General features: G+C 35.6%; 1 protein-coding gene across 13 annotated transcripts in view; it reads right to left on the reverse strand.

Annotated features, from left to right (window-relative positions):
- Window positions 1–23,451, reverse strand: part of DCAF6 (DDB1 and CUL4 associated factor 6) — a 133,833-nt gene that overhangs the window by 39,089 nt on the left and 71,293 nt on the right. For 5 of the 13 annotated variants that reach the window (XM_027613841.2, XM_027613836.2, XM_027613837.2 and 2 more), the window contains exons 11-12: window positions 18,860–19,030; window positions 12,842–12,901 (exon numbers count right to left, since the gene is read on the reverse strand). The exons of 3 other annotated variants lie outside the window; for them this stretch is intronic. In XM_027613841.2, coding sequence (XP_027469642.2) covers window positions 12,842–12,901; window positions 18,860–19,030 — 231 coding nt within the window. The remainder of the gene's footprint in view (window positions 1–12,841; window positions 12,902–18,859; window positions 19,031–23,451) is intronic. 5 more of the 13 variants (XM_027613848.2, XM_027613840.2, XM_027613842.2 and 2 more) reach the window with 1 other exon arrangement.

Below are 23,451 nucleotides of genomic sequence, written 5' to 3' on the forward strand. Positions count from 1 at the left end.
GATGATTAATAGCTTGGGGAAACATTAATATACAGAGAAAATACAAACTGCTATATATAATCAAACATGTAACATTTCTGCCAGTTGCCTGCAGAAAGAATATGCTTCTGTGATATAATTGTTTTCTTGATACCCATTCAAGAACTGATACAACAGTACTAAAAATAAGCCTTCTGCCTTGGAAAATAACAACAAAGGCAGTAACAACTTCATAAAACCAAAATTACTCAGGTTTTTTGGTTATTAGGTTCACTTTATATTGCAATGAAGGACTTTTTTTTTTTTTTTGCGTCTCTCTTGAAGACACTGGAGCACTTATTAAAAGAGAATCGGACAGAACCTCTGCTCTTTTATCCCGTGAGAGGGCAATTAACAAGACTTCAAATCAGAACTGCAGTAGAAAGAGAAAAGGATTCTGTCCAAGAGATGAGACCTCAAGCTGATAACAAACTCAGGACTATCAGTTCTTAGGCCTTCAATTCTAACTCACGAGAGATCCTCTCCTATGATATTAATTGGTATTTGAAAATAAAAGCATCAATGAATTATAAAGCTGGCCTCCCAAATGGTAAAAACACTTTGGTTCTTGTACTACTCTTGTTATGACTATTGTCATTGATATAAACAGATGCTGGAAATAAATTAACAAGCCATTACACAACTTTCAAAGATTCAGTGTTACATTCAGTGTTTTACAAGAGGTGTTTTATCAAATGTTATTCTGATAAAATAACTGAATTGACAGCTTACATAAAATTATCAAGAATGGGACTTTTAAAACATCTGTCCTACCCTTGACCATCTTTAAAAAATTTGCTGTTAGTTTTATGTCCACACAAAGTTTTCCCTTATTCTTAATTATGTTGCTGAAAAATTTGTCCCCACTCCTACCCAAATCATGGTCATCTTTAGGCACCTAGAACTGATGAGGACAGACAGCTGAAAGACTGAGAATGATCCAGGAAACCAAGAGGCAGAGCTGGGGCTCATTCTTTCATTATCTCTCACAGCACTTTATAAAGTGCTTTGCTATTTATTTTTCTTTTAAAGTAAAGAAGGAATAGAAAACAAAAGCAGGTGTGAGAGAACAGGACAGAATTTCTTATATCCACCTCAGTTACAGAAGCAGAAGTTTTAAAAAGCCATTTAAATGCTACTTCAAAATTTTCTGTTTTGAGTAAAATTAAAGAGACAGAGACTTGAATGCTATAATTATAGGAATATAGTGAACAAAGAGCTGTTCAGAGGTCAAACTGGTGTAGAAAATATCTTATTTAAATGTATACAACACCCCCTTCCCAGAAAGCAAGAAGCTTCCTGAGATGATCAATGTTAATTAAAACCTTCTTCCTTATGGTATCTACTACAAAGTTATTATTTAATCTCTCATGAATATAATCTACATATTGTAAATCATGTAAAACATAGTGGTACTCATTTAATTTATAAAATGACTATAGTTGACAGAATTTCTATATTTAGGTTGTTAATGAACTCACCAGGCCTGGGTAAAACTGGCCCATCGTTGTATAAACAGAGTGCACTCTTCTGTTAGCTACACAAACTTCAGACCCGAGTCTAGTTCATTCCTTGAAGACTGCACATAAATAATGAGCGCCTCTGGCAGAAACACCACACAATGCAGACCTGAGGCATTAATGAGAATATCTATCCGAAGTGTAGGGTTCATCTCCTGGTTAGTTCCAGCCTACTCTTCCTACTTTAATACTCCTTTTCTTGATCACATACATCCTGTCATGTTGAGTTTTCTCAGAAATGTAGATTCCTGGCTTATTAGTGAATTAATTCACATTTTTTCTGATAAAATACATATTTTAAGCTAGAAATGTCAAAGAAAAATCAACTTTAAAAAACTAAAAAATTAAATGTTTCATTTTTACTGTAGCTGAAAAAACTTGTAACCATTTAGATTTTCCTTAGCTTGCTCTGTTTATTAGAGGCTGGATCAGCAAACGCAATCTAAAAACTGTATTATTCAAAGCCTTACTTACACAATGCCCAGAAATTTATAACTAAGATATTTCTTGCCTAACAGTAGAAGTTTTAATTTAAGAGCCTTCGAGGTTAGAACTTCACCTAAACAAATGACTTTATATAAAAGCACCATCATAATAGTAACTAAAATTCGGCATTACTATGCCCTAGGAGATCCATGTATCCTTGTTTAACACCTTTGTAGCATATAGCCCCATGTCTATTTTACGGATGATGAAACTGGTGATTCTGAGCTAGATGTTTTCACTCTAGTCATCTAGGCTTCCTTCTATGTGAAGTTCCTACTTGCTATACTGTCTTCGAAATAACTTGAATACGAAGTAGAAAATAATTGCTTAAATATTTCAGTTAAGAAATATCAATTGGTGGTGGTGTTATTTCTCAGAAATGTCAAATTCATATCAGCAATATTAATGTAACTGATAAAAGTTCTGGTAGCCCAAACTGTCACTTTGGCCCCAGAGTATTGGAAAACTACACTCTATCTTCTTGCAGGGCCCTTAGGGATTGAACTATTTCTCCTTTCTCTAAAAACATTATAGGAGAATAAAATTAAATTCTGGTGCTCTCAGCACAAGGACAGTGTAGTGGGGGAAAGTCGCTTTTAATTTGTTCAACACTGCTCAAGTTTTAAGATTAAGTCCAAATTTAAAGGGTCCTCTCTAGATTTGGTATAAGACCCCTTTCAGGTTAGTGTACTGACTCAGGAAGAAACTTCAGAATGGTCTGGAATATAATTTGAAAGGAACTTCTCTGAACTTTAATCAGATACTTTCTGAGCCTTTCACATATGAACCACAAATACATTTTTCTTTTTGGTAATGCATATGTATTCAAACCATTTAATCTGTGCACTGACATTATGAAACTATAATCGTTCGTGGTTCTAAAAAAAGATGCTCAAAGACATACAAAAAATTAAGTGTGCTAACAGTAGTACAAAATACACTATCTTGGCAACTAGGTTTGCATATCATCTAAATACTGATATGGATGTTTTTTGGACTTCTAGCTAGGCTATCCCTGGAGACCTATCCTATATGTAAATTTAAAGTATAACCAAAGTGAAGATAATGAATGAGGATATGGCCACAATAATTTGTTTGGAATCACTCTGCCCAACATCTTTTCTGCCACTGGGACACTATCATAACTATATAATCATACACTAATCACCCAAATAGCTTAGGTAAACTGGAGATAACAGAGAAATAGTATATTCTTTACTGAAAGTATTTTCTATTACGCAATGACCTTATTGAGACTTCTCATTCCATTATGTCAAAAGTTTAAAAAAAATTAAATCTAAAAAGAAATTTTGTTTCTCTGAGTTCTCTGAAAAAATGTAGACACATCAATGATAGGGTTCAACTATCTCCCCAAATTTTGCTCCCCAACTTACTTGGCTTACACAGAAGAAAAGGCAAATTTCTCAAATATTGTTTCTCGAACAATGAAAAACTTCCATTTTTATAGGTCAGGAATCTGTAACTTTTCTGCAGACCTCAAACTACTGAATACCCAGTTCTTCCAATCATATGTATAAGAAGGTGATTCTGATTCAAAGTGGGGAAACTATTTTTAGGAGTAGATTCTTCACAGAAAACCCCTCTCTACCAAACACATGACTGCAAGACACGGCATTTAATTCTAAAAATTAGTGTTCTCACTAGTGTAATCTGACTTTATAAACTATGTTATGAAAGCCAAAACCAAACAAAGCTCAACTTTAATACTGGTATTTCTTCGTAAATCCCTCCTATAAAATCTTTTGGAAATAATATTCTGTTCAAATTTTCTTCCTGGCAATCAAAACTTAACCTTTATGTCAATTATACTAATTTTAATCCAAGAACTTTTTTCATCACATAACAGAGACACGTAAATTGAACTTAAGCATGGGTTGGGGATACATATAGATTCAGATTGCCTGGTTTCATATTCCCAGTGACATTTAGAATTTATGGGTTGAAATGTAGTTGTCACTTCACCTAATGCTACCTCAGCTCTCTTTCACCTGCTGCAGACCTGTGAGTCTTATAGCTTTCTGTGCATAAAAGTCCCTATTTCTCTTTCCCATTCAGTCTTGAGGGAGAACAGACAGGAAGAAAACAGGTAAAGATGCCCACCCCATGTGGCACATAAGCCCTGCCAGAATCCTTATCCAGTATCTCTCTTTTTGTAACTGTTTCCCCAGGTATGTTATCTTTTTAAAAAAATCAAACCTGTCTGTCATATAGTAAACAGATAAATATGTTAAAATGTCCTTCCAAGTAAAAATGAACAAATGAGGTAGACAGCTTCGGAGAACATTCTCTTTAACCACTTTCCCCTCCAGCAACTGTCCTCCTTGCTTATTGTTTTGAAATGCTTTTCTTACTTCTCATCTCCCATTTCTTCATCTCCTGCTCTACTGTGGCCTCTGTCTCTATCAGCCTGTGAAACTGCTCTCACTAACTTTATCAATCTCCTCCACATTAATTTAGTGGAGAATTTCTGGAAACTACTTATTTGACCTTTCGGCAGCACTCACATACACAGTTCTCCTGTATTTGAGAGTTTCTCCTCTCTTAATCTCATGACATTGCACTGGTCTACTTTACCTCTGACCTCTGTGGTTGCTCCTTCATCTCCTTTACCAGCTCTCCTCTAGCAAAATCTTCAATTTGGGAACTTTTCTGATTTTCTTTGCGAAGTTTTAAATATTGTACTTCCTCCTCTCATTTTTTATACTCATCCTTGTCAATTTCAACTACTTTTATGGCCTCAATTACCATCTATATGCAGAAAATTTCCACTTTATTTCTATAGCTCTGACACCTTTCTTTTATTTTAAAGGATTTTTCTCTCTCCCTCTTTTTTTTTTTTTTAAATAGGCTCCAGGCCCAACATAGGGCTTGAACTCATGACCTTGAGCAGCACCCCTGACATCTTTTCTAAGCTTCATATCCATACGATCAACAGCCCAACAGACTTTTCCACATGGGTGTCTCACACAGATAACTTAAAATCAACATATTCAAAACCAAGCCTGTGATTCCTACCTCCTTCTATGCATCCCATACTTCACTCCTTTTCCAGGGTTACCTATTTAAGAAAGTATCCACCCACTTTAACTGTGCTCAATCAAAACTTGGGAGTCATCCCTGCAGCAGCTCGAAATGGCATATGTTACTCTCCACCAGTAACTCCCCCAAACAACCACAAATCTGTGAAGACACCAGCTTGCCATTACTAAACCACTCCTATATAGAAATTCTGGAGTTGTTACCGCAGTTTATACTCTGGACTCCTCCTTAATCCCTTGCCTCATTTGACTATTATCAAATCCTATTTACTCTATATGCTAGATACTTCTTGAATCTCTTCATTCTCTTGCCACACTTCTATCATCAGGTCAAAATCTTTATTACCACGGGCTCCTGGGTGGCTCAGATGGTTAAGCTTCTGCCTTCAGCTCAGGTCATGATCTCAGGGTCCTGGGATCCAGTCCTGCATTGGGTTCCCTGCTGAGCAGGGAGCCTACTTCTCCCTCTGCCTCTCTCTCTCTCTCTCATGAATAAATAAATAAAATCTTAAAAAAAAAAATCTTTATTACCAGGAGAACTTCCTAAGTGATTTGGTCTCTAGTCAACTCACCATAATCTATTCAGAATAAAGCAGATCAGGCCATTCTCTATTTTAAATACTTCCTTAGCTTCCTACTGTTCTTAAAATAAAATCCAACCTTAAACTGTCCCAAAGGTCCTTCTCAATCTGGGCTCCACCTATCTCTTGAAGCTACATGCACACTCTAGCCACACTCGGATTGTCACGGTCATGCTAATGTGATTATCTCAGAGCCTCTCCACATGCTATTCATGCTTCCCTGCACTCATGCCCCTTCACCTAATTTACTCATACTCATCTTTCAGACCTCAGCTTAAATGTCTCATCCTCACAGATGCCTCACTTGGCCCCCCTAACCAGAAGAGACAAAGACTCACTTATGTTTCCCAATGAACCTTGTTATTTCCTCTTTTATAACACTCATCACACTTTATATTTATATTTATATATATATATATATTTTTTTTTTTTTTTTTTTTTTTTAACTATCTGTCTCTACTGTTAGATGAGGCAAAGCATAGCGGTTATGATCAGAGATGGCAGAGCCAGGCTTGGGTTTGAACCACACGTGTAACACTTATGGTATGTGACCTCAGGCAAGTTTCTTTTTTCTTATTTGACAGAGAGAGAGAGAGAGTGAGCACAAGCAGGGAGAGCGGCAGGCAGAGGGAGAAGCAGGCTCCCCACTGAGCAGGGAGCCCGATGCGGAACTTGATCCCAGGACCCTGGGATCATGACCTGAGCTGAAGGCAGATGCTTAACCAACTGAGACACCCAGGCGCCCTCAGGCAAGTTTCTTAACCTCTCTTTGCCTCAGTTTTCTCTTCTGGAAAATGAGAGTAACAGTACCTACTGTATAAGGTTGTGGCATGGATTAGATAAATTAACATGAAGAAATTGCTCAAAGTAATGTTTGGCATAAAGACTATGCACTGTAAGTGTCTCCGCTATTATTATTGTGGTTAATCAACTCTATTGATATTATTAACACTGTTAGTGTTAATCAACACTATGTTCCAAGCACAGGGAGCATTAGCTTAATTCATTCATGCATCCTAGTGTTGAGCCCAGTACTTGCCACAGGTAAAAATAGATAATATGGTTTGAATTAATAACAGAGACATACAAATATGACTCCATCACTTATTTCTCTTGTCCTTACATATTTCTTGGAGTCTTGGTTTCTTCATCAGTAAAATGAGGATATTACTACTCATCATATTAGAACAAATGAGATAATGCATGTAAAATTTTTAACACAATGCCAGCCACACACTAAAAACTCAATAAATGCCAGTTATTTTTATCATACACAATTCAGAGTTAGAACACAATTTAACTGGATATATAGACAGACACTGATTTGGTTAAGATGAGAATGAACAAGTGAATACACACAATAAAAATGAAATAGGGTTTAACCTCCAAAAGATCAAATACATCACTAATGGGAAGAATCTAGACTTGGTAGTTGGGGAAAGGAGGACTAGTTGCTCCGTTCTGAGCAATGAAGTAATAATTAGTTCTAAGTAATATAAAAAATCAAGAATGAAGTCTAACTTCACTAACTTATTTTTTCTCTAGAATTTAAGATATTTACAGATATATTCCAGTATGATGAATACTGAATTTATACTTCCCATTAACAGAACAGGCTTCAATAATTAGATATTTATTTAATAAAAATTGGAATTGTCAAAGTATACTTAATGGTGATCTAAAATATTACTTGAGGTAATATTGTCAAGATATTGCTGAAATGAAATTTTAATTTGGTGATCTTAGGGGAATGCACACTTAATGTATGACAGGCCCAACTTTCCCATTTCCCAACTACCCTAGTGGAGTTAGTAAGAGCTGTTTCACTGGTTCCTGGTAAACCAAAAGCTTCATTCTCTAAGTTAACATTTTATCAACATCAAAAGAAGCCTGCTTTTGTACAATATATACAGTGGAGAGTTAACATTTATATTTCTAAGGCTACAAATTAGAGTGTCTGACAGTACACAGTTGCCCATAGGCATAAGTTTCAAATGTAACAGCATTATCAACTCCCACTTAATGATTATCACTGTAATGAATATAGACAACTTGCTTTAGTCATGGCCAAAATTTAAAACTCAGGCACAATGATTTTCTTATACCCTGTCAAAAATTTAAAGTTCAGGTCATAGGTTTCTTTTGTTGTTGTTTTAATAGGGGAAAATCACTGACCTAAGTATTTTTAACAGGAAAAAAAAGTGTGTTTGTTTTCATAATATAAATGGGCACGAGAAATATATGCCAGAAGAGGATTATTTCCCTTAGAATACGGTAGGCCTAACATAGAGATCTAAATAAAAAGAAACACCAGAATACTCATTAAAACACTATTCAAACTAAACAAAATGCAGGACAGATACCAGTGTGCTTACTCAAAAGGAGTTTCTAATTAGCATGGAAAGGCTGTCAATGTGTGTTTGCAAAGCCCTATATTTGCAGAATATTGGAAAGTATTTTACAACAGGATAAAAACAATGTGCATGTTGTGCACTTATTTCCTTGACTATTTCTTTAAAAAGTATTTTGATAAAAGAAATTAACTATTGCTTGTATTTATGACTCTGAAGGTTTAGACTAAATACATCAAATGTTGTGCTTTTGTCAAAAATGCAAGATAAACAAAACAGTGACTGCAATCAACCAATTCAGTAACAGGTATATAAACATTGAAAGAAAACAATTTTTCAGTGAAGCAAGTCCATTACAATTTTTAAAAAATTCTTTTTTAAAGATTTTATTTTTAAGTAACCTCTACACCCAATGTGGGACTCGAATTTACAACCCCTAGATCAAGAGTCGTGTGCTCTACCGACTGAGCCAGCCAGGTGCCCCAATTTTTAATTAATCAGTAATATTTTTATCCCCAATAAAGAAGCCTATAAACTACTATGGGAAATTAAACAACATGTCAAAGTACCAGAGGACTTGTGAGACGAACAAGGTCAGGTAAAATAAAACTGAATTATCAACTTAAAAAATCTAAGTGTCTCTTTACAAGTATGAATAAGAAATTTAAAATACGGTTAAACAATCCTTAGAGATATAGTCAGAAAGAAAACTTATTAAATGTACTCTTCCCATTCTACAGGGTAAAATGGAGAACAAGAGTCTTGACAAAATTAAAACTTGAACTAAGAGCATTATCTGAGGACATGAACTATCCCCTATACCTTTAACTTCTTCCACAAGGAGTCTTTCTTATTCGATAAACATGCTCAGTTTTGTATACACCCTCTGCTCCTGGGGATATGGCTTAGCAGAGTGATTCCTGGCTCTAACAGACGTGAGTGTGAATCCCAGGTCCTTCACTCATTGGCTGTATGACCTTGGCAAGTAGTTCATCTTTCTTCTGTCTCTTACTCTTCTTATACAATCTCTAATTCAGAGAAATGTTATAATAATTAAATAACACAATGCACCAAAGCCTCAGGTTCAGTCTTTCATAAAAAGTATTTAAATACATAAAAAGTATTTTTAAAATAATGTATACAAATCAATGAAGAAAAGAATGTAAACTTAAAAAAAAAAAAAAAAGCTGTTTTGAAACTACTACAACCCCCCCTCCCGGACATTACCTGTCCTCTATCTTTTTTTTAATTGAGTTTATTGGAAGATCATCTACATACCAATATTTCCACCTTTTTAAAAAAATCTTTCTTCTCCAACCACTGCTATCTGGCTTCTGCCTCCACTGTACCACCGAAACTGCAAAGCCACAGCAATGGATAACCTACATATTACCAACGTCCAAAAACATTTCTCAGTCCTTTTCATATTTGACATGTTGCTTCACATGTTGCTACGACCATCTCCTCCTTGAACTTTCCTTTTCCCCTGACGTTGCATTCTTTCTGCCAATTTCTCTGCTCGTTCCTTTTCTGTCTCCTTAGCTAGATCCTTTTCTCGGCTTGCTCATAGTGTAGACTCTCCCCCTTTCACTGTATCCTCTTTTCCTAGACAGTCTCATCTGCTCCCCTGGTTTCTACTGCTATCGGTAAATTGATGATTCTCAATGTTTATCTGTTTATCTCCACCTCAGGCCTCTCCAGTGACCCCCCCCAAGAAACATATATCCATCCAACTGTCTATAACATTTCTCCATTTGGATATCTCAAGGTATTTCAAACTCAACATGTCAAGAGAATCTCATGTATCTCCCCCGCCGCCGCCCCAAACCAGCTGTTTCTCCTGAAATCCCTATCTTGGTTGATGGTATCACTTATTACCCATCAAGACGCCTGGATATGGTTCACTCATTCATTTTTAACTACTCAGTCTCAAAGTGCCATCAATTCTGTCTCTTAAATATTTAAAAAATCTGCCCACCCTTCTCATTTCCTACCACTATCTGCCTTAGCTTAGACCCCGTACCATCCCTCACCTGGACTACTACAGCAGCCCCTTACATGGTCTTGCAGTTTTCAATCAATCTTACCAACTCTTCCAATCAAATATCTATAATCCTGCCAAAATCATCTTTCCAATACATAAATCTGGTTCTGCCCAAGCTGAAATAATGTCTATGGCATCCCACTGCTTAAAGAATTCATTTACTCCCACATTTAACAGATATTTATTGTCTAATGTATAACAGATACGGTGTTAGTTAGGCACTGAGTGTAACAGAGAATGAAAGCAATATTTAGAGGATATAGGCATCAAACAAACCCTTAAATGTATGACCACAAATTCTGGCAAATGCAATGAAGGAAAACAACAGGTCACAAAGAGAAAAAGAGGGGAGAATTATTTCAAATTAAAATGTCATATTATTTTTGAGAAAGAAATTTCTAACTGGCATTTGATGAGTAGAAGTTGCTGTAGGGAAAAGGATTTTGGTAGAAGGAATAGCATATATAAAGCTTTTGAGAGGGAAAGAAGCATGGAGTATTAAAAGGACTAAAAGCAGACCTGTTTGTTAAGAGCTGAGTAAATGAGGGAGGGGTGTCCTGAGATAAGGCTGGAGAGACAAGGGCCAGGAGGTCACGTAGGGCTCTATAAACCAAGGTATGGGTTTAGGTTGTTTTGAAGGGCAAAGGGATACAATTAAAAAGTTTTAGGTAGATGAAGGACATGATCAGATTTATGTTTTTAGAAGTTCACTCTGGCTTTTGCTGGGAAACAGGCTATATAGCCTGAGTGGATACAAGGAGCCCAGGTAAGAGGTGATTCTGTTAGTCCAGGTGAGAAGGACAGTGGTGGGCAGTTTCTAATTTTTATAGAAGTTATTTTTAGGTAATACAAGCCTGGGATGTAGAAGTCCCAAGAACTTTAAAAGATGTAATCCTGCTAAACAAAAAGGCACGTAAAAAGAAAAGCTCAGGATTTAATTCACTTGGATATACTATTCACCTTTAATTTATTTCTGCTCAGAGGACTTACACTGTGTAGAGAACTACACAGTTCATTGATGATGGTCTATTACAATGCAGCTTCTGCCAAGCCTGCTCAATACTTGCCCTTTTATATAACATTTCTACTGATATGACTAAAAGGCATATCATAGTTTAAGCCAGAAAAACAGAGAACCTCTTGATTTCTGCCTCCAAACAAGTCTACCCTAGTTAAGCAGCATCATCATTCACCCAGACCTTGATCCAAAAATCTGAAAGTTATCCTTTATTCATCTCTTTCTGCCATATCCATACCATAAGTAAATTAAGTACCAACTTAAATTGAATAAAATATTCAATGTAATCAATGGAAATTATCCTATGTGATGAACAGAATATGAATCTGGCTACAAACTCTCTGGTAGTGATATACTATTTACATTCATATATCCTTACAAAAAAGATTATTTGATTAGAGAGTGGCTTTAAACAATAGTACAATATATTATGATATAACTGTACTTTACCTTAAGGGAATTATTCATCACTGTTAATACCTCTACAATAAATGTATATAGATAAAATGTGTTTAATTTCTTAGTTCTCAAATTCATTCACCAACTCATTCATCATTCATTCATTCTCAAAAACAGAAAAACCTCCAGCAACACTTGTCATCTCAGGTCTATAGAGATTAATTTAAGATCAGAAGTAATTTATTTTAAAATTAGTTTCTGAATATGTCTCCAAGAAGATAGCTAAAATTAGATCTATTTCACACTACTTCAGCAACATTTAATTTCCCAAATACTATCAGCAAATGAGTCATCCTACATGTATAAACTTTCAGCCAACTAAAGCTTATGGCCTTACAGCTGAGTTTTTTTTTCAATTTTTTGAAAAATATTTATAAGGTCTATTAAATGATCAGCTGTCTTTTTAAATAGAGAAAAGTGAATATTATCGAAGTTATTCTTGATAACTTAACATCAACTTTTTTTTACCCTCTGCATCACAATACATTTAGAATCGGCCAGGGAATTCTGAGGGGCAACAGTAAAGCTGTTTGCCCTACTTCTAACAGCCTGTTTGTTTATTTTTTTATAGTCTTCCTCTTTCGATCCTTCTTTTCAGCTTCCCCTTCTTATTTTCAGAATGTCTTCCTCTACCAATCCATCCCTGTGCTGTATTTGCTCCGCTAGTAATAAAACCTGATAAATAAGTAACCTGTCTACCTCATGAGGCCATGCTCACAGCTTTCAGGTTGATTTCATTCCTCTCCTACTACAAAAAGTGCAAGTACTAGTGGAAGCGATTTTCCCTTCTGATTGATGGCTCCAAAGCTTATCTGAGTTCATAATTGTATTCCTTATAGTTAAAGCTATCAGGAGTTTGACCGCTGGATAAGTGAGACATAAAACCAAGTATCATTAACAATAGCCATTTGGTAATACAGAATATTACTGTATAATATAACCTTTTCTAAATCAGCCACTAGATAATATGGTAACCTCACATTCACAATTGTACACAATTTTATGATACCTAGAATTTTAAAAAATGGATATAGCTTATATCCATTACAATATTATTATAAAAAGAGAATTTAGAGCTGGCACATGGGACCAAAGGTAGAAATTAACTTAGTTTATGTAGAAAATAATTTGAGGCCAGGGAAGTCCTTTGTACACAATACCACCTAGGGTAACTTAGCCCACGAAATACTGACTATTAGACCATAATCAAAATGAAACGCTATGAAAAAGAGAGAGAGAGCTTGGTTTATGCATTGCAATAAAACTACGGATGGATGGGCATAGCGCATCTCCTGTTGCACGCACCCTGTTGCTCGTCAAGTGACATGGATCCGAGCTGTTTGTTAACCACAGAAGAAGGAGAATCTGAAACAAAAATGAGATTTCAACTTAAAAGTAAGCAGCAGAAAACTGCACAGCAATGTCATGATCAACTCTAAGCTTAAGAAACAAATGTATAAGGGTAGGGAATAGAAGTAAGTACTGGGGTATATTTCCCAAGCAGTGAGTAAGCGGGGCCATGTGCTTAAGATAGGTTATTCCATGTAAGCATTTAGCAACGTTGAGAATGAGTTAAGAAAATATTCTTCTACTTCCATGCATACACCTTTTATCAAATTCAAATTTAGCACAGGCACAAGGTACAAGGTAGATAAAATAGAACTAGAGTATCTCCTTCACTAAACAGAAGACTCCTTCCCCTTCTCAAACCCCTTTCCAGCTCCTTAAAGATGGCTTTCATTCTGGACTGGAGGATTCAAAGCATGAAATGAGATGCTCGCTACACTTTGCTAGATGCTGGTTGTAGTACCCTGAGCTGAAAATAGGAGCTCAAGTGAAGATGTCAGACAAAGAAAATGGTTTATAAGAGAAAAATTCAATGAAGTAATTGCCATTACAGAAACACAGATAATTTTTAAAACTCTAAGATATGTTGTGCATATTAAAACTGTACTCTGTTGAAGGCTTAGGTTTCTTTAGGGGCCTGGTGGGAAAAGAAAAAGAGAGGAAAGGAGTAGGCTTAATGGTCTGAGCTTCATGCTTTCCACCCTGGCTTTAAATAGAACATTTAATTTTTTATCCTTTTGATGCACTGAGTTTCTGTGTAAGAATGTGTCTTATAAATGTGTTCTATTGTTTGGAAAACACTGATATAAAGAAAGGCAGCATGATAAAATGGAAAGAGCACTGGTCTGGGGTTAGGGAGTTTTGATTCTAAACCTGGTTCTGACAATAATTAACTATGTGACATTTTTCGATCTAAGCTTCTCCTTTCTTCCTGGTCATCCTAGGGACCTAGTAACCTAAGCAAGGCACTGGGGAATAGAAATAGAAGGAGATGGCTACCAAGCCCTGGCTTGGGCCCCAGTGTCCCAGTAGGGCGAGATGAGAAGGGAATACGTGGATAATAAGCACAGCTCTCTCCTAAATGTAAGAATAATTCCTGGTTTCTAATATCCTGTGCTCCAGTTCTTAGCAAATATTAATAAAACAAAAACCCTGCACTTTTGGATAATCACCAGCTACTATTCATCATGGCTTCATTCCCCCAAAAGTAGATAAAATATTTTGAATTGAGAGTGTCCTTAACTTGATAGCTAAGAAAAGTTTTCCAACATATCTTGGATTCTTAGCAATTTTTTATCACTTGATTGCTTCAATTTCTAAATTTAAAAATCTGAATCTTGCTACTGGGGCCACTCCTATCAACTTTAAATCATCTACCTTCTGATACAACTGTTTGCTCAGGGTATTACTAGATTTTGATAAAGCATGATCATCATCTGAATAATAGCTTTGACTTATCCTTACTTATCACCTCTTCATCAGAACATTCAGTTCAACAAATCTGTACAACACCAAAAAAAAAGAAAGAAAGAATGATAGTATTTCAGTCAGTTCCTGAATCTACCCATGCTTTACTTTCCTTTATAAGACTTCTTGTTTATCCATTTTAGAGTTAGATACAACACTCCTACCTATGTTGTTTTTTAAGAACAGATAAGTCGGTCTTTATAAAAAACCAAAATTATATTCCCTACAGTAAAGAAAAACATAACAAAAATTTGAGTCACAGTAAAATAAATATTGGAAAATCCTCCTAGGAAGTATCTTATGAAATATTTTTTGTCTCTCTGTATTTGTTATACATTTCCTTGTGCTCTCATTTATAATTAAGAGCCCTCAGAAAACTATCAACTCTCTAGGTAGGTAATCTTTTATTGAATATTTAATTTTTCCATAAATATTATATAATGTACAAATCTTATAAAAGAAAGTGCACCTTATTTAATTTTTTAGATAGAGTTTAGGAAAGAATATGGCTTTAAAAAACACATTGATGAAGGATCTAGAATATGTGCTCTACTCCATTTCCCCGTAAAATATCTTTCAGAAAGCACCATTACAAGGTAAAAATCAGACCATATGGTCTGCTGATAATTTATTACAAAATCCAATATGGTTGGTCCACTTATTGGAAGTGTTTAGAATTATTATTTTTAAGGTAGAGATAAACTTTAGGCAAAAAGTCATTCAGTGCTGAGCTCAAGGCGTCTCAGGGCCAATTTCTGTATATTTAAAATAAAAATTTGTGTTTTGGTCGTGAAAAAACTCTTTAGAATTTTCTAAATTTTCTCATCAGAATTTTTTCAATTGTAGACAAAATAAGTAATTATAGTCTTAAAGGTAAATAACAAGTACTCATCAGCCAGACTTCTGGGTTCAATTCTGGCTTTTCTACTCAGTAATACTGTAATCCTGAACAAGTCATTTGAGGTCTATTATGTCTCAGTTTCTCCATCTGTAAAATGGGGATAATCACAGTATCTACCACATCCTGTTCTTGTGAAGACTTAATGAGATGATCCATGTAAACTACTTAGATAGCACACAGGAAAGGGTCAATTAATGTTATTATTACTAGCCTGTTTTTCAGAAACATGATATTGAATGAGAAATAATGATAGGAAGCTGTTCTGAAAACTATGGAGCATATTCCCATGCCTGAAGTGCTCAGGAGTCTATCATTAACGGTAGCTAAGGACTAAAGAACTAGATCGACATCATATCTGATTTACAAACTACTTATGCTATTAACACTAAAAACAGGATCAAATGCACCCATTTGAGAAGTGCTACATGTGACTGTCGTCACGGGACTGTGGGAAACTGGATGTAGTATAGAGCCTGCTTGCACAGGATCGGGTAAGTGCTGATTTTTTCCAATATGGCTCAGTTTTGAAAAGCCCTTTTTCAAAAATAATCACCAATGTTTTATACCCTTTTGGGGTATAAAAATTACTTTTTTCTTTTCCAATCAGCAAAACCGTGCCATAAAGTGAAAAAACAGTTCCTACCTGACCCTCTCTAGGCTGGCTCCATGCTCCAGTGGGGCTCTGTGGTGGTCGAGCCAGTACAGCAGACTCCACAGGGGGTTGTCACTCTGAGCAGGAGCCAGCAACCCATGACTTCGGGGGACCTGAAATGGAAAAAAAGAGTTGGGTTTAAAATCAGCAATACGCTGACTGCCTCTGCCATAGCTGTTTATGGCATCTGTCTTTATAGCTCATTCAAAACCCTGAATGCTATCAACTGTATATGGCTGTGATATGAGGTAGTAAGTGAAAGATACTATAATTAAGATAGTACATTATTATGTGTACTGCTCTACTTAGGAGTATAAAAATTTTATACAGTATTGTCTACCTCATCCTATGCTATCTGTAAATCATGACAGGCCACACTATCTAAATAAATCAGTAATTGGGAAACTGAGACATAAAGCAGCCAAATGACCTGTCCAAGCTAATCTAGTCATAGGAACAGGACAAGAACTCAACCAGTCTAGTACACAAGCAGTAATCTGATGAAGGCAAATTCATCTCTTTATGGTAAAAAAAAAAAAAAAAAAAAATCACTGAAAGCCCAGAAATAAGTTATGATGTATTTTCTAAAAGCCTAAGAAAAAATGCATTTTTGTTTTTAGCTTAAAAAAAATATTTTAAAGTAATATATTCTGACTTTGAAAAATAAAATTATTAGAAGTTAGCTATGGTGGATCAATTTATGTCCACAATAAACAGACGATATTGTGCTTACTCATTAAGTTTAAGAACATATTTTAATTGTTACTCAAATAAAAACTATCTCCCCGTTGAATTTCATAAATCTAATTCCTATTCTGTATTTTTACACTTTGTGTGTTCTGAAAAGACAAATTTTGCATTAAGTCTATTCATTTTTCCTCATATCCAAGATTTACTAAATGGACAAAATATATAGATTCTATTGGTTGTTCTTTGTAACAAACTATGCATGGTTTAACTTTATCTTATTTAATTACTAAATAGCGTTTCTATCACAAGTGAGGACAGAATAAAAGTAGAATTATGAAATGAACCCAGGACACGTCACAGATTAGACTTACTAGGGTCTCACATGAATGCTATGTTAAAAGCATATGATATAGAGGAAGTGAAGGGAACAACATACACTGACTGTTAGCACTAAAGGACTCTACTATTGGCCATGTAGACAGTCTGAGAGGCCCCAATATGTTGTTTAGAAACAAAGTAAAGGTAACACGTTTCTCAACCTCAAAATGGGGCAAGGTGTCTACTGAACTTTAGCTTTTTTAAAGATTACCCCAAATAGACTGATTACCAAAATACATACTATTTAATGAGAAGGATACTCAGAGTTGGTAAAATAGCATCTTATTTCACAGAGGCCACATAACCACTCTAAAGCTTTCTGGCTGTAAAAAAAAGAACCTGCTTCACTTTAAATTGGTAAGCTAGATATGAAAGGTTGAGTCTAAAAATATTTTTCTAATCTCTACAATGTACATTTCATTTCTTTCCTGCTAATGTAGACAGTTTTATATTTTATACTCAAACTCACTTTAATATTTGGTTTGTTACCTGCTAAATTTCAGTATTTTAAAAATATGTACATATGTAGGTGTATTTTAACTTCCTTATTTGGTTTTTATGTCGCATATTTTCCCTTTTGAAACACTTAAGCTAGAGTTTTATATATAGCACAAAATCATAGCAAAATGTCTTATTATTAAATGTCATGACTGTAATTTAACCAAATTCTCCAGTTAGTTTTAAGTATAGGAAAAAACATGGTCAGAGACATCTTTGCTTGGCTGATATTCCCTCTACTGAATTAAAAATCAGGTCCAGAATTTATTCCAATCACATCTATATTACCGTTACTTAAATCTATTTTATTTCACCATATTATATAATGTGCTTTTGTTATCAGCACATAAAACAGATATTTATAAAGTGGAGGTTGTTCAGTTCTACCAATATACAAACAAATTTCAAGCAATTAAATCAGAGTTCTCAAAGTAATTAATAAATACTCTAACTCCTCACTCCTTTGGGTGGCAAAACAAAGTAGTACATCAAAGTATCACAATTCCATTAGTATGAGAACTCAGACACACTCTAGTTCCTAAACAAAGATTTGTAGCACTTACTATGTAATACCTATAGAATAGGATATATAGTACCTAATATCCATATTGAAAGAATTAAACTGACAAATTATTTTATGCTATATCTTTCATTAATTCTATCAACAAATGTTTGTTGAGCATCATGAGCTTGCTGGCCATAAACAAACTAGGCCATTAAAATGCTCAAAGAAAAAGAGAGTGGCACCGATTATCACTGTCTTATAGAGTTTTATAGCATCAGAACAGGAACAAGAGACTGGGGGGGTATTTCTGCTGCCCTATATATCAGAAAGTTGATTATGTATACAAGGAATAAGTAAGCAAATATTGAAAATTTTCAAATAATTACAGAAGAGGGTAACTGAGTCAGCATGCTGGTATGGCCAAACAACACTATAATTCTAAAATCTAGTATTACTAACATTCACAGGAATACTGGTTAATTTTCAAAGGAAAAACAAAAGAAGAAGAGAACGAGGGGCCATAAGCATAGATATCATTTCAGCATATAAGAAATTTCAATAAAAATATCAAAGCAGGCTCTGAATTCACTAGATGATTAGAAAGTAGTTCATTAGCTATAAAAGTAATAAACATCTGCCCCCTCCCAGAAATAGGACAAATAAAATAATGGATTATTTTATATTGATCTCTCTGGCAAACACTGCTGCCAAAACGTGTCCCTTTAGCCATGGAATGATGAACACCACCATATGCAAGAAGGGGAAGGATAAGCTGCAAGCCCCATCAGCTCTTTTTGAAGGGGAAAAGGGAAGCATCTTGTTACACAGTAGCAGTGTTAAAAAACCAACTCGACCAGCTGCTTGAGGACACTTGACATTAATAACCTGAAGGCTGAGGGTGCTGTGAAGAGCCCTCGTGAGAAGACTGATCAGAAGTGGAAGGCTGTTGCTGGGTGCGCACAGCTAGTTCTTGCTGCCGCTGCTGCTCAGCCCTCTTAAGCCTCAGTTGCTGTAGGCGCTTGCGGAGCAAAGCTATCTCAGGCCCCCTTAAAAATTCTGACACAGATAGGGAAAGAAAGGTGAAAAGATAGCAATCAAATAGGAAACAGTAAGAATTTGATTACATATTAAAGAGAGAAGGATATAAATAAAAGACATGTCTCATGGAGGAATACTAAAAACAAATTACTTATAAAAAATGACTGATCATTAAGTTAGGAGATAAACTACACACACTGACATACTTGAACGCTTCTGTTGAACTATAATGAATTATACACATATAGTTCTCTAAGAATATTTAAGTAACGAAATAGAATGAAAATAAAGTCTTCCATGACAAAACATTTTAAAATGAATATTCCTTTCTTCACTAATTTCATCTTTTTCTAACAAAATCATAATAAGGAAAATTGAAAAATATCAGTTTTCTAATCTATACACAAATTACTAGCTTCAATCATATAATAATTAAAATTCAATTAAAATTAGGAAAAATTATGCATTTTTAAACAGTCTTGGAATTTATTAATGAAGAACTCTTTAAAAAGTCAAAGTTACACACTTTTCAGCTAAAATCTCTCCATGTTGGAATTGTCATTTACTTTTTTTAAGCTAAAAATATTTACATAATCCTTAATATTTTCTTAAAGCAATAGTCATAGATAAAAGTAGAAATACAACACAGAATTCTGCAGATATATTTGAGTGCCTACTATATAGGAGGAATTGTTTTTGGCTCTGGGAATAAAAAAAAATATTGAACAAAATAGTCCCTACTCATGTGGAGATTATGTTCTGAAAGGAAGAAAGACATCAGTGAAACACACACACACACATATGTAATATACATGTATGTGTTTGTGTCAAACAGGGACAACTGCTGTGAAGTAAACTGGACAGGCTGAGGTAAGGGGGACAGAGGTAGTGGAGGACGGGTTGCTGTCTTCTGTGTGGTCATTAAAGAAGGCTTCTCTCATAAGGTGATTTTTAACAAAGACCTCAAGGACTGAGGGAGTAAACCACACGGGTATCTGAAGGAAGTGTTCCAGGGAGAGAGAAGAGCAAGTGCAAATGCTCAGAGGAGGAAGTGTGTCTCGGGGTGGGATATATATTACAGGTAATGGCAGAAGAATTTGCTGATAGTTGAGATGTAGCATGGTCCCAGAGTTTTTGGCCCACGTGACAAGAAAAGTAAGAGCTGTTATTTATTGTGACAGGGGAAAGGGAAGAACAAGTAGTAGCAGAGGGAAGAGGAAAACTAACAGATATCCCAGGGGAGACCCTGAGTAGGGATTGAATATAACAGTCTAGAATTCACTAGTAAATTGGATATCACTGGTGATGTTACTTGAAGCCACCTAGAGTGTAAGTGATAATAAAGACGTCTAAGAACTGAACTCTGGGATACTCCAATATTTAACAGGAAGAAAAATCTCTGGGTAGAGTAAGGAGAAGCCAGTGAGAAGATTGGAGGACTGAGTGAGCACAATCTGTAGGCTTGGACGGAAGTACATCAGGAAGGATGGAGGGAGCAACTGTGTTGAAGGCTGCTGATACAACGAAAAAGATACTGAGAACTAATCACTGGCTTTTGCACCTTGGAAGTCATTGCTGACCTTGACAAGAGCTGTTTCAGCAGAAATCACAGGGGCCAAAATCCAACTGGTACAGGTTCGAGAGAAAGAGGAGGTAATGAAGCAGACTTGTTGCTAATAAGAACAGAGAAATTGGAAGATTGTTGGTGGGGAGGTTTGCTTGTTTTAGTTTGGGAGATAACACGTATATTTGTATGCTGATGGACAATGTTTAATTGAGGGAAGGAAAAAAGATGATTCACGAAATGAAGTGAGCAAATGCAAGAATGATGTCCTTAAGTAGACCAAAAGAGACGAGCTGCAGTGGGTAAGAGGATGAACTGTTGTTTCTGTTTTTTTTTTTTAAAGATTTTATTTATTTATTTGAGAGAGAGAGAGAGAGAGTGAGATGACAAGCAGGGGGGAGGGGTAGAGGGAGAAGCAGACTCCCCACTGAGCAGGAAGCCTGATGAGGAACTTGATCCCAGGACCCTGGGATCATGACCTGAGCCGAAGGCAGACGCTTAACCAACTGAGCCACCCAGACGCCTGAGGAGGAATGGAACTGGTTTTAAGTAAAAACTTCATCCATTATAACCAAAGGCAAGGCAGAGATTCAACAGTTGCTGATTTGATGGTGGGGGATACAAGGAATTTTGTGTCTCTTGGTGACACTGGCAGCAAATTACACCAACTACCAAACAACTTTCAGCCTCGTTTACATAGATTATAAGGGTGCAAATTTGTTTTATTGTTTCACAAATCAATCAGGACAGAGATACTAACATCTTGTTACCACGACCTCTACTTACAAAGAATTTTATTAAGTCACTCAATTGGCAGTTAAGATTTAGCAAACAATTCAAGTATCATCATAGTCTCTCAATGCTAGTTCTTTCTAGAAAATTCTCCAGTACCAAGCAGAAGAGTATTCACTAACCAATAAATAGTGATGCTCAATGGCATAGTGCCTTCTTTTTAGGTATATACATACACCTTATCAACTGACAGCATAACAGCAATGCTTTTAGCAATATAAAATAAATGATTATTATGCACCCACAAAGTTTGTTATTTTACACTTCAAAAGAAATTACCATGAAGAGACTACATATATGTCAAATTTTGCTAAGAAAACAGAAAAATCACAGAAAATTCACCTGACTTTATTGTTGTTCCAAACCCTCACTCTTATGTTGCCAAATGTTTTATGGGAATAGAAGAGTATCCACCTAGACCCACCAGGTGATGTAGCATATAAATAGCAGGCTCTAATAAGTGCAAGCAGTGATGCTCTATAACTTAGAAAATCAAGATTTAGTTATCATAATGTCATGAACTATTTATTCAATGCTTCTAGTGCTTCTTAAAGAACAATTTGGTTTACTTTTAAGGCTGGTTGTATGTGGCTTTGTCTCCCCTGGGTTAAAACAAAAAATGAGGCTATGGAAAGAAGTCACCACACAGCTAACTAGGAAGGGCAAATATTAAATTAAAAATTCCAACCAGACTAAGCAGACTAAACAATCAGACTAAACAATGATACTGCTAGCAGTCTCAGACATTAAAGGCAGGTAAGATGCACACACATTACATCCTTTTAAAAAATGTATAAACATATAATTTATAATGTGAATAAATACATTGAGAATTAGTTTTTGTTAACATGAATCAAAATGGACAGTGAATATATGAATACTTCGGGTTGAATTTTAAAAACAACAAAAAAACCCTCAACAACGTGTCAGGAATTGCTAACAGGAAATTTATACTTCCATCTCCTGAAACAACCTACCCTATACTTGTTTTCTTCTGAAAGACTCCAGACTAATCTCCCTAATGACTCAACTCCCACTGAAAGAGAACAATAAACTATAGTTGACCTAACAAAGGTCCACTCGGTTCCAACGTCATGTCCTGCCTCTCCAATACACAGGGTCTTTTGTCCTGGACACTGGATTATTTCTATATCTAATTTGGTGGTACTTTATCTCCCTGCTATGGATCTGTCCTCCAATCCCAACTTGCTTCTTGTCCAGGTGAACCCTGTGCATTTTTCTCTTAGTACTGTCACTCCTTTACTGACTTCCAAGTTCCTCCGGTCTCTTCTTTGGTCTCCCTGAAGTGACCATTAACCTAAAATTTCTACTTGTTTCTAATCTATGTATCGCCTCTACCTAGACTAAATAGACCCTGGCATCCTTTAAGGAACCTGTAATCCGGATATTTGGTCTTTGAAAGGTTTGCTTTGCTATGCTGTACACCAGAGTTCTTAGTTCCCAACAATTTTTCTACAGAAGTCAGTTTAGCTATAAAGATTCTGAAACGACCTACATAAATTTATAAATTTGGACAATTACTTGTAAATAAGCAGGAATTCACAGATGAGCCATATCGGATACTATCTTAAAGAAACTAAATGCTCATAGTCTGAATGGTCTATTTAATTAAAAACACATGGATCCCTTCGGTGACTCGTTTCTCAAGGTGAGACTCCAAAGTGAATTTTGTATGTGCTGATAATCCCATTCAATCCAAAGAAACCACCTTCTCTAATCATATTATTTTATCTAGATTAAAATAAAACCATTCTAAAAAGAGGAAATAAGTCATAAATCAATCCAAAATGAACAAAATAATTAAAAATTTTCTTCTGTTTTATTTTTTTAGTAAGCTCCATGCCCAACATAGGGCTCAAACTCATGACCCCAAGATCAAGAGTTGCATGCTCCACCGACTGAGCTAGCCAGGTGCCCCAAAATAATTACAAAATTTAGTAAGTGCTTTTCAGGAAGTAAACAGGGCTATCCACAAGAGAATACTATTTTAGTAAAGGAGGATGAATGTGGCTAGGGTAGTAAGGACACTCAAATTGAGACACAAAGGAAAAGGAGTTGGCTG

This window comes from Zalophus californianus, chromosome 10, assembly GCF_009762305.2.
Source record: "Zalophus californianus isolate mZalCal1 chromosome 10, mZalCal1.pri.v2, whole genome shotgun sequence".
In the NCBI taxonomy this organism is placed as follows: Eukaryota; Metazoa; Chordata; class Mammalia; order Carnivora; family Otariidae; genus Zalophus; species Zalophus californianus.